Genomic DNA, 13,081 nt, shown 5'->3' with positions numbered 1-13,081 from the left:
TCAATTTTCAATATTGCGTAGCATAGTTTATAGCAGGGATCCTCAAACTACGGCCCTCCAGCTGTTGTAGAACTACACATCCCATGGGGCATTGTAACACACTGACATTCACAGACATGACTAGGCATGATGGGAATTGTAGTTCCTGAACAACTGGAGGGCCGTAGTTTGAAGACCCATGGTTTATAGACTCCATAACTTTCACACAAACCAATTACAGTATATACTTACTGGATTTTTCTTACCAAAGACATGTATCAGAATTTTGGCCTAAATTTGACTGAATTTTTTATTTCTTTTAAAACGAAGTAGAAAATTTTATTTTTATAAAATATTTTCTATTTTTTTCGCTTATATCACAAAAAATAAAAAATGAAGTGGTGAATAAATACTACCAAAAGAAAGCTCTATTTGTGTGAACAGAATTAAACAAAATGTATTTGGGTACAGTGTAGCATGACTGAGTAATTGTCATTCAAAGTGCAATTACTCAGTTGACTATACCACGTTTCTAATATTTTAAAAAGGATGTGACAAAGCACATGTAAGGAATACACTGTATGGAGGACCTTAATAATACAGTATAATAGCTTACTAATACATAATAGGATGTGCACAATGCCAATAATACCCATAAAGTAGGTCCTTAAAATACCTTTAGGAAGTAGAGTGTAATTTGCTTCACAGTCTTAATACATCATTGATACTTACAGGACTGTCCACCTTCAGTGCAAACTTGATTTCGCTGTGAAGCTTCTGGAGTTGTTCCTCCACAGTGGGCTCTGTAAAGTTGACAAAACTATTGCATAACGTACACAAAAAAATAAATGTGTATTTTACCCCCCTTCCCCTCATTTTTAACATTTCAGTTTACTGCATCATACCCTTTAGCACTGCTTTTGGGCCACTTGTCACACCAGGCTTCTTAACCTTCTCTGTCCTAGGAGGCCTACAGGCAACACAAAAAGTTAAGGTTTTAGGATTAGGGACAGCGAAAAATCATACAAGTTGCCTGTAAGCTTATTTTTTAAGAAGCACTCAAAATCAAATAAACTTCAAGTCTGTCCATTCACATCTAATTAAATGTTTCAAAATAGAACTCAAGGTACAGGCACAACATAATTTTTTCTAAATGGTTATCTGACATAATTTTCTTAGCTACTGCCCTACAAGAAAAAGAAATGCAAGTCTATTTCCAGAGAACAACCAAAATCCATTTAAAGCTTTTTTTTTTTAAATAAAAGATTAAAACTTCTGCCAGGTTTTTACTGCTGTCTGTGACCCAGATTTCCCATCACACCCGGCTGTGTCATCAGTACAAGAAATAAGACGATTAATTTCTTAATTATCTGCAATTAAAGCAATCACATACTGTTTTATAGAAATCGGTTTTTGAAATGTACAAAAACATGCACGGTTGTTAAAGCACATCCAGTTCACAAAGTACAACTGCAATGTCTGTGGAGATCTAAAAAATGCAGCTGGGATACACCAAGTACTATTGTTACATATGTATTTTGTATAATATTATCCATCTATCTATACAGTTGTGCTCATAAGTTGACATACCCTGGCAGAATGTATGATTTTTTGGCCATTTTTCAGAGAATATTAACACAAAAACATTTTTTTCACTCATGGTTAGTATTTGGCTGAAGCCATTTAAATATAGTTTCTGGACTCCTGACAAACCCTTGCATCTTTCATCCAGTGCTGCACTGACGTATCTGGATTCTAAGTCATGGGGAAGCAAAATAATTGTCAAAGGATCTGCAGGAAAAGGTGGTTGAACTGTATAAAACAGGAAAGGGATATAAAAAGATATCCAAGGAATTGAGAATGCCAATCAGCAGTGTTCAAACTCTAAAAAAACACACAGTGTCACAAACATATACCAAATATTAAAGTGAAATGAATATTAGTAATAGTGGTGACAAAGTACATAAATAAATACCGTATTTTCCGGCGTATAAGACGACTGGGCGTATAAGACGACCCCCTACTTTTCCTGTTGAAATATAGGATTTGGGCTATACTCGCCGTATAAGACTACCCCTCTTCCCACACACACCAAATAAAAATGTAAAAACATCAGATTTGATTTCAATATGGTAATTTTAATTCAAATGCTTATGACATGCAGGTACTTAGCAGGAAAACTGTCACTTATAAACATAAGGCTGTTTGTCATCAAACATGTAAACATAAAACAGTGCAAGTGGATTAAACTTTTGCTAATTCACTCTAAAGTGAAAGGAAGGATAAGACAATAAACCCATAGGAGCTGCCATGCTGTTTGTTTTCTAAGCTGTCAACCAAACTGGAACTGATGATGATAGGAGGAAGATAACAAACAATAGAGAGAGCAAGTGTCGGGAAAGTCCCTGGCGAGTCAGCAACGCCCATCATAACTCCAAACTATTTTTACAGGTTTTGCTGGCGTGACAGTTTCCCTTTAAAAGCCTTCAAAATCCTCCTGTTCATCATCTGATATCATAAGTACATCAATGACATCTTGTGATACATTTGTAAGGCAGTCATCATATGGATCCAATTCCGTATCAGATGGTGTGGTCTCAGCTTCGGCTTCCTCTTCATCTTAATCTTGCCACAAGTAGTCGTCCTCCATACCATCTAATGAATTTGATATGCCACACTTCTTGAAAGACTTGATTACCATTTCTGCATCAATATCATTCCAGGCTTTTATGACAAACTTGCACAAAACATCCAACTGTGGAGCACGCATGTTTCCTCCTTTTGTGAATGACTTTTCGCCGCTAACCATCCACTCATTCCACTGTTCTCGAATGCGATCTTTAAACGGCTTGTTTAGGCACACATCCAGTGGCTGTATCAACGATGTCAATCCTGCAGGAATAACTGCTGCATCTGTGTTCATTCTTGCCAGCCTCTGCTTGGTGCTGGGCGTTAAATGAGCCCTGAACATATCCCACACCAGTAGACTACGTTTTTGAATAAGTCCTCCTGGTCGCCTGCTCCATACATTATCAAGCCATAGCTTTACCCCTTCTTCATCCATCCAGCCTTTTTCATTCACATGTACAAAACAACCAACAGGGAACTTGAGTTTCGGCATTGTTTTTCTTTTAAAAATAATCATTGGTCTCAGTTTGGCGCCATCAGCTGTACACGCTAGTACCACAGTAAAACTGGACTTCTCATGCCCTGTTGTTTTAATTAAAATAGTTTTTTCACCTTTTGGATGGACAGTTTTATTTCCAACCATATCAAAATTCATTGGAGTTTCATCCATATTTCCAATACTACTTAACGCATAGCCGTGTTTATTGCGTTGCTGTATGACGTATTGATGGAAACTATTTACTTTGGCATCAAGATCTGCAGGTAATTTTTGAGCAATTTTAGTCTTTTGCCTCAGTACCAGATTATGCCTCTCCAAGAATCTAGTGCACCAGGATACCGTGGCCTTAAATCTGTCGCTGTGATCTGGGTTAGATTTGGCCCACTGAAGTGCAAACAAACTTATTTTATTTCGTGTCACTATATAACCGTTTCGGCGATGCTCATTCACCATGGCTGCTACATTTTTTTCAAGTTCTGTCCAATGTGGGGTGCCTCTTCTTAATGCACATTTACCCCTTGGCATACTCTTTAATGCTTTTTCATTTGTTTTCCAGTCCCTAACCATCTTTTCTGTCACTCCATATTCTCTTGCAGCAGCACAGTTATTATGTTCCATAGCAAAGTTTACAACTCTAAGTTTGAAACTGGCTTCATATTTCTTTCTTCTTGCTGGTGGAGCCAATTGTATACTGTATTGGCGCTTTACTGTATGTACGGTACTGGTGCTTTACTGTATGTACAGATACTGGTGCTGTACTGTATGTACTGGTGCTGTACTGTATGTACTGGTGCTGTACTGCATGTACAGATACTGGTGTTGTACTGTATCTGCTCACCAGACTGCCTTCCCTCAGGATCTCCAATACCAGTATGCAACAACCAGTCAATCGATATACTACACTGCCTGGATTATATTCACCACTCAATAGATTCCTTCCCTCAGAGCAAGCAGCCAATCAAAGCAAGCGATGCATTTCCTGTACACACTGCATACAAAGCCTGCTTGGATTGGGTGGATCTCCCTGCTTGCCCAGCCCTCCCTTTCTCCAAGACAATCTGAGCGGGAGTTCTGTGCCACTGACTACACGTGAGAGCAGAAGGAGAGGGGGCGGCTCCAGGAGCGGGGATGCAGGCGTGTTGGCTCAGCGCCTGTCCCTGAAGATTTAGCACGCCGTATCTGAGAACTGTAAGTACAGATAAGAGCAGGGAGAGGGGCCAGGAGCGGTCAGCTGTGATGCAGGCAGGGTGGCTCTGCCCGCGCCAGCGATGTTATTCGGCTGTGTGTACAGGGAGGGGGGCGACTGGCTGGGATGCAGGCACGGTGGCTCTGTCCTCAAAGCCTTAGCGCGCCAGCGGTGTCTAACCTGACACCTGGTGTATCCGATCAGGCTGTGTGTGCACATGATAGAGAGGGGGGCAGCTGGCTGGGAAGCAGGCACGGTGGCTCAGCGTCTGAAGCTTCTACACGCCGTATTTTCCGGCGTATAAGACGACACCCGGCGTATAAGACGACCCCTGACTTCTGAGAAGATTTTCAGGGGTTAAAAAGTCGTCTTATACGCCGGAAAATACGGTATATAAATTAACACAAATGAACCCGTGACTATAACCTCGTGAGGGAGGGCACTGAGTGTGCAAAAAAACTGTAAGCAAAAGAAATTTATATATATATAAATTATATATAATAAAAGTTCATAAATGAAGGTTCTTGTGATCTTCAAAGACTTTCACCACACCAACAAGTGTTCAGTGCTTCTTTCACCCCTCAAAATGGACACTCACCAGACCAATATGCCTCACACTCTCGTGTTTTGGCAAACAAACTTTAAGTATAGATCTCTTCAGTTGATAAGGGAAGAAACTCCTGGTGTAATGATCCAAGTGGCTCCACATATACAGTAAGAGAAAAAGTGCACAATAGTGTGATACCATAAAACAGTTTAATAACACACCACACTTAAAACTCCAAAGGTTGCACTCACAAACAAAAGTAAAAATTCCAGCAATGCATCACATCACAAAACTTCTCCTTAAAGGCACAACCGGTGTAAAAACTGGTCACGGCGGACCCCCGATAAGCCAGATGAAATCTCACCACTCACGTCACCGCAGATCACCGCAGGAAGACTCAAAATTTGGGCCAAGTTTTCCTAATTCCTCACTAGGTTTGGAGCTCTGTAAACATGTCACGTTAGTTCAGAGATTGACTGTGTGACCACGCCCCGACACGCCCCGATAAGTCGTAATGACGAAACATCGTCATTACGACTTCTTCATGGGATATTCATTTCACTTTAATATTTGGTATATGTTTGTGACACTGTGTGTTTTTTAGAGGAATATACACATATTCACTCAGCGCTGTTAATTTTGTGCACACTTTTTTTAGAGAGTTCATCCACTTTATTTATTCACTTGTCACTACTTTCTTTAAACAGCAGCTAGGGTCATATATTTACCAATTTATCCATCAGCGCAGCGGTGGGTGGTCAAGAGGGCGCTTACATTCAGATTACCTACTTTTTCAGTGTTCAAACTCTAATCAAGAAGTGAAAGATTAGGGGGTTCTGTTGAAACCACAACACTGTCAGATATACCAACTAAAATTTCAGCCACAACCGCCAGGAAAATAGTTTGGGATGCAAAGAAAAACCCACAAATAACTTTAGGTGAATTGCAGGACTTTCTGAAAACTTGTGGTGTGGTTGTTTCAAGATACACAATAAGGAGGGACTTAAAGAAAGATGGGATGCATGGTCGAGTCGCCAAAAGAAAGCCATTACTACAAAAATGCCACAAAGTATCCTGCTTACAATATGCCAAACAGCACAGAGACCAGCCTCAAACCTTCTGGCACAAAGTCATTTGAAGTGAGGAGACCAAAATTTAGCTTTATGGCTACAACCATAAACACTACTTTTGGTGATAGGTCAACAAGGCCTATGATGAAAGGTACACCATTCCTACCTGATGTTTTGGGGGATGTGCGAGATACAAAAGGCACAGGAAATTTGGTCAAAATTGATGGCAAGATGTATGCAGTATGTTATAAAAAAATGCCGGCAAGTCGCTTTCAAGAACAAGGATACCAAAGTTATTAGTCAGGGGGTACAGGGTTCTGGCCTTACTCAAAATTTATCAGCAAACCTCCAAGCTATGTTGGCGTAATAAAGAGCCAGGGATATTGCTACACATTTTTTTGGCTGTACCCTTTACATACATCACTTTGGAACAAAGTGGGAAACATGATTAAACAATTGAGTTGACCTGGGTTCGGACCCTTTGGGATATCTCCTGCATCTAAACGTGTTGCCCCAGCATCATTATAAAAAATTGTTGATAGTGCACATGCTGAATGCTGCCCGGGCATGTATCCCTGACCTGTGGAAGTCTACTATTACACCATCATTAAAACATTGGTTCTCTATAAATAGATGAAATTAGGATAATGAAAAATATGACCGTGTCCTTTTACGGAAGAGAGGAGAAATTTAGGGACACATGGCAGCCCTGGAAGACCATTACTTGTACACCACAATATGTTGACAGCCCTCCTGTTTAATGTAGGAATTACGGTCTATAGGGTAGGCCTGATTCGATGGGGGATCCTGGGGGGGGGGGGGGAGTTGGAAGCTGTGAAGTTTCTGAGTTTTTCATATTCATACTTATCTATTTATTTTCTTTTTTGTATTGTTTTTTTTTTGTAGATTTTCTTCCAGCCCAAAGTGTTGGGGTCGGGAATAGGTCTCACTTATCTTAACCACTTGAGAGACGCGCTATAGACGAAAGACGTCCACAGCGCGGCTCTCAACTGCCCGGTGCATCGCTGAGATGCCGATGCGCGTGCCTGGCGGCCGCGATGTCCACCAGGTACCCGCGACCGGCGGTGACAGCAGGGATGTGGAGCTCTGTGTGTAAACACAGAGCTCCACGTCCTGTCAGGGAGAGAGGAGACGGATGCTGTGTCCATTGTACACAGGGACACCGCATCGGTCACCTCCCCCAGTCAGTCCCCCTCCACACACAATTAGAAGACACCCAGGGAATACATTTAACCCCTTCCTCACCCCCTAGTGTTAACCCCTTCCCTGCCAGTCACATTTATTCAGTAATTAGTGCATTTTTATAGAACTGATCACTGTATAAATGTGAATGGTCCCAAAATTGTGTCAAAAGTGTCTAATGTGTCCGCCGCAATATCGCAGGCCAGACAAAAAACATTAAAAAATACAGATCGCTGCCATTGCTAGTAAAAAAAAAAAAAACACATAAATCCCCTATTTTGTATGGCACCATAACTTTTGCGCATACCAATCAATATACGCTTATTGCGATTTTTTTTAACAAAAATATGTGGAAGAATACACATCGGCCTAAACCAAGGAAATTTTTTTTTTTTATTGGGATATTATTACAAAAAGTTAAAAAGTGTTTTTTTTTCAAAATTTTCATTTTTTTTGTTTATAGCACAAAAAATAAAAAATTGCAGAGATGATCAAATACCACCAAAAGAAAGCTCGATTTGTGGGAAAAAAATATATAAAAATATAATTTGGGTACAGTGTTGTATGACCGCGCAATTGTCATTCAAAATGTGTCAGCGCTGAAAGCTGAAAATTGGTCTGGGCAGGAAGGGGGTTTAAGTGCCCAGTAATGAAGTGGTTAAAGTAGATAAGGAAAGGTACAATAAAGGATCAATTTAAGTAGGGCTATGATAGTAATGCATTTCAGGTTAATAGTACTGTATTTGCTGGCTTATAAGACTACCCTTTACACTTAAAAAAAAATGGCCAAAAAGCAGGGGTCGTCTTATACGCCGGGTCAGCTGCTCGGATGCCTGCTGGATGTGCGGTAATACTGTATGTAGCTCTTGGCTACATACAGTATATACCGCTTAGCCCAATCCCTGTGAGTGATGTTATTCACATGAATCCAGAGTCTGCTTGGATTGGAGTAACAACCCTCTGCCAATCCGAGCAAACTACATACAGTAGCCTGCTCGGATTGGCTATGAGAGTCAGAGACGGCGTGGGCTGATGATGTTACAGCCTCTGCCAATCCAAGAGGTTTTGTATTATGATTTGTAAGCCATGATGGCCCCAGCAAGAAGGAAGAAGAATATGGCTGCAGCTAGAGCAAGAATGAAGAAGAATATGGCTCAGAAGGAAGAAATATGAAGCGTCCGGAAGGGGGGGGGGGGGTCGTCTTATACAGTGAGTACAGGAAAAAAATTGTAAAAAAACCTTCACTTAGGGAGTCGTCTTATATGCCCCCGGTCGCCTTATACACCGGCAAATACGGTAGTTCTAATTATATATTTGGTTATACAATGCAGTTTTATAACCCCATTTGATTTGGTCATGAATTCCCATTAGGGTGGTGTATTAACTCATATATGTCAGTCTATGAATCTTAACAGGTGTTGCTGTTTACCCCTCAGGATAAAGCTTCCTGGAGGGGGTTATCTATTGCAGGGAGGAGCTTCAAGAGCCGCCCGTGGGACCCCAGAAGAGGACGATCAGGGCCACTCTGAGCAAAACTAGATACACCGTGGAGGTAAGTTTGACATGTTTGTTATTTAAAAATAAACAAACCCATAGTATACTTTAACTAAAGGACAGTGTGTTCCAGTGCGTTTTTGCTGCATTCCGGTGCATTATTGATGCCCCTTTACACACTGCAGTCCAGTGTGTTTTTTTTCGGCATCAAAAATGCATGAAAAGTAGGATATAGGGTTTTTAATGGAATAGTTCATACCAGTGCTTTCAGTTCCAGTGTTTTCCAGAAAAAAAAAAAAAAAAAATAGAAAAAAGTAGATCATGCTGCATTTTTCTTGCACTGAACTGTACTGGAACGCTGTAAAAAGCATCAAAAATGCACTGGAATGCACCAACATACATATTTAACCACTTCCATACCAGGCACTTACGCAGCTTCCCGCCCAAGCCAATTTTCAGCTTTCAGCACTGTTGCACTTTGAATGGCAATTGCGCGGTCATGCTACACTGTACCCAAACAAAATTGGTGTCCTTTTTTCCCCACAAATAGAGCTTTCTTTTGGTGGTATTTGATCACCTCTGCGATTTTTTTTTTGCGCAACAACTAAAAAAAGGCTGAAAATTTGGAAAAAAATTACGTTTTTATTTTTTTCTCTTAATTTTTTTGTAAATACGTTTTCTCTTTCAATTACGGGCACTGATATGGCGGCACTAATGGGCACCGATGAGATGGCACTGATGGACATCGATGAGGTAGTACTGACGGGCACAGATGAGGTGGCACTGATTGGCGGCGCTGGTATGCGACACTGATGGGCACTCATAGGCGGCGCTGATGGGCACACATAGGCGGCACTGATGGGCACTCATGGGCGGCACAGATGGGCACTCATGGGCGGCACAGATGGGCACTCATGGGCGGCACAGATGGGCACTCATGGGCGGCACTTATGGGTGGCACTGATGGATACTTATGGGTGGCACAGATGGGCACTGGGCATGGATGGGCACTGTGGGGTGGCACTGATGGACACTGGGGTGGCACTGATGGACACTGTGGGGCAGCACTGATTTTGCCAGTCAGTGCCCATTTGTGGGCACTGATTGGCATATTTTTTTTGAATGCTTTTTTTTTTTTTTTTTTTAAACGTCTTTTTTTTTGCCACTTTTTTTTTTTTTTTTCCACCCTGGTGGTCCAGGGTGGGCATCCCTGGTGGTCCAGTGTGGCAATCCGAGGGGGGGCTGCGCTGATAAACAATCAGCGCAAACCCCCCCTGTCAGGAGAGCCGCCGATCGGCTCTCCTCTACTCGCGTCTGTCAGGCGCGAGTGAGGAGAGCCATCAACGGCTCTTCCTGTTTACATCGTGATCAGCCGTCATTGGACACGGCTGATCACGTGGTAAAGAGTCTCCGCCGGAGGCTCTTTACCGAGATCGGAGATGCAGGGTGTCAAGACTGACTTGACTGACGGGGCGCGCGCGGCATGAAATCCTGCAGGACGTTGTGGAACGTCCTGTCAGGATTTCATAACCACTTCCCGACGTAAATCGCTATAGGCCGGGCGGGAAGTGGTTAAGGTCAATAAAAAAAAAAGAGGGGGGAAAATGCACTGGACCCTCATCAAAAAGGCACTGGAACGCATCAAAAACATGCATGCAAGAAAAGCATCTGGATTGCATTTCTATGGTGTGAACTGGCCCTAAAGAAGTCATTAAGATTGACAGACATGGAAGACTCTTTATGTTAATTATCTTCAAAAGGCCAATGCAAAATTGTAACAAGAAAAAAAATGTAATTGGTCAAATGGGAAATAGTTACTGTACTGGGTGATGAGGGTTGTGAAACACTATAGTTAGCTTTAAAGGTTTTTAGTAAAATGCAAGTAGGGTCTTCTCATATTAAGAGCAAAAGTGCTTGAGCCAATCAGCTGCCTTACATCTTAGTAAATAGGAGAGACTGTATATCAAATAAGGATTTTTGATTGCCAAGAATTATTTTGGAAGAAAGAGGCTAGAACAGGGATATGCAATTAGCGGACCTCCAGCTGTTGTAGAACTACAAGTCCTATGAGGCATAGCAAGACTGACAGCCACAAGCATGACACCCAGAGGCAGAGGAATGATGGAACTTGTAGTTTTGCAATAGCTGGAGGTCAACTAATTGCATATCCCTGGGCTAGAAGATGGTATACATTATTTCAGAATATAGAATGGACAGACTGTATATGCTGGATGAGGGGAGTGTCCATATGTTTGCTATGACAGAACAGGAAAGTATTTTGAATTGGACTCTGAAGGCTTCTGATCATTCAAATATTTTTTTATTTTTTTTTAAGTACTATGACTGTGTCTTCTGTTTTGGGATCCAATAAATGCCAAGCTCCGACAAAGAACCCAGTTGCTGTGGAGATTCATTTGGATTAGAGAAGTCTGCATTCTATAACCGTCAATGCACTCCTGTTTCCACAACAGCAAGCAAGCACCATTAATTATAAACATTAGTCAACCATTTTTACAACATATACAAATGAGACAACCATGCAAGAGAGTCGTAATGCAATAATAAGCCATTCTTAAAGACTATTAGGTAGATTCAGGTAGAGTTAGGCCGACTTATCAGTAGATAAGTCGACCTAACTCAGAATCTACGCCGACTTATGTTTAAGTGTATGCTCAAACAGAGATACGCTTAAACATATCTAAGATTGCAATATTTTGGATGGCCGCTAGGTGGCGCTTCCATTGCGGTCGGCGTAGAATATGTAAATGAGTTGATACGCCGATTCACGAACGTACGCCCCGGCCGCAGCCGCAGTCGATTTACGCCGTTTCCCGTAAGGCATAGCAGGCCTAAAGTTATTCCATCTATTAGGTGGAATAACAATGTTAAAAGTATGGCCGCCGTTCCCGCAGCGAGATTCAAATTTTTACGTCGTTTGCGCAAGTCGTCCGCGAATCGGGATTACGTTGTTTACGTCCACGTCGAAATCAATAGGCCCGTGCGGCGTACTTAGCCGCAATGCACACTGGGAAATGTAGTCCGCCCGGCGCATGCGCAGTAAAAGAAACGTCAAAAACGTGAGGTCAAGCCCTCATTACCATAAAACACGCCCCCCTCCAAGACATTTGATTTGGCGCCCTTACGTCCGCCCGCTTTAGGCTACGCCGCCGTATATTAGCAGGCAAGTCATTGAGAATCATGAACTTGCCTAGCTAACTTACGACGGCGTAGCCTAAAACAGGCTAAGCTACGCCGCCGCAAGTTTGCACCCAGGTACCTGAATCTACCAGGACAGAAAAATGTGTCTCATAATCCATTTGTTGATTAGACAAAGGTATTTTTGGGGGAGTTTGGGCTGGGCTTCAATGTGAGCAGACGTGTGCTGGATCGGCTCCAGACCTGCTGATTGCTAGCTCGATATCAGCTGTGGACAGCTGAGCATAGAGGCCGACGGTGGTGGGTGGTGTGAGCGCTTACTGCGGAAACAGAGTGGAAAAAGCTGCGCTGTGCAGAGGGGAGCCCTTGTCAGCCTCAGAGTGGATCCCAGATCTATGAACCCTGTGCTCTTTACCCTGCACTTCATGCTCCGTACTATCAGTGCTCTATGTACCGGGTCTGTTGATCTGAGCGCCTCTGTTCTCCTGGCTGGATGGATCAGTATGGATCCTACTGATCGGGCAATACATGGAGGCGGTTGGATCATCTCCGGTCATCAACCCTATGCTATGCACCCGTCACCCCCCCCTCCCAGTTTGTGGCATGTGCATAATTTTGCGGTACCCCCAGAATGCTCCTGGACACCTTGCTAGATGATGTTGGTACTCCGTACTGAACACTGAGGGGGGAGTGTGCCTCTGCCTTTTCCCCTAGATCCCGGAACACCCCCTGTGCTGGATCATAGATCATTAATTGGTGAAACACCAAAAGAGTGCAGCAATGCCAGTGAAGTGCATGTTTGGAGTGGAGATGGTGGCCAGTGTGTCATTGCTCAAAGCACCTGTTTTTTCCCCCCTGCATTAATCAAAAATAACTTTGTAGATTTATTTACAGATACATGGGAAAGTGTATTTTTGCTGCTTTTGAAATAATCTTGAAATACTTGAAGTGCTTAAAATATTTGAAGTGTCTGGGAATACCTGAAGTATTTGGAAATGTCTGAATGTTATGTAATATTTGACATTTGAAATATCTGTAATATCTGAAATACTTGAGTGTGAAATATTGGAAATATTTTGAGTACGAGAAATAATGAAAATAATGTGGAAATTTAAAACCACTTGAAACATCTGAAATATCTGAAACAGAGATATTTAGAATATTTGAACTATTCGTAAAAAATGTATATCCTGCATACATGAAATATTTGAAATATCTAATATCTGCAATATCATAAATAACCAAACCAAAAATAGATGGAACAGAGGGGAGGAACAATGCTGGCCCAGTACATCAAGAATAGTAACCAAGCTGTCTCT

At 42.0% G+C, this 13,081-nt stretch overlaps 1 protein-coding gene across 3 annotated transcripts in view; it reads right to left on the bottom strand.

The window, feature by feature from the left end:
• The window catches only part of HDGFL2 (HDGF like 2), a 742,998-nt gene that overhangs the window by 300,539 nt on the left and 429,378 nt on the right, over positions 1-13,081 (bottom strand). For all 3 annotated transcript variants that reach the window (XR_005742112.1, XM_040322524.1, XM_040322523.1), the window contains exons 11-12: positions 885-949; positions 712-782 (exon numbers count right to left, since the gene is read on the bottom strand). Coding sequence is in view for 2 of the 3 variants with exons in the window: in XM_040322524.1 (XP_040178458.1) it covers positions 712-782; positions 885-949 (136 nt within the window). In the remaining variant the exon portion in view is untranslated. The remainder of the gene's footprint in view (positions 1-711; positions 783-884; positions 950-13,081) is intronic.

This window comes from Rana temporaria, chromosome 1 (assembly GCF_905171775.1).
Source record: "Rana temporaria chromosome 1, aRanTem1.1, whole genome shotgun sequence".
Classification (NCBI taxonomy): domain Eukaryota; kingdom Metazoa; phylum Chordata; class Amphibia; order Anura; family Ranidae; genus Rana; species Rana temporaria.
This window is presented reverse-complemented; position numbering and strand designations above follow the sequence as displayed.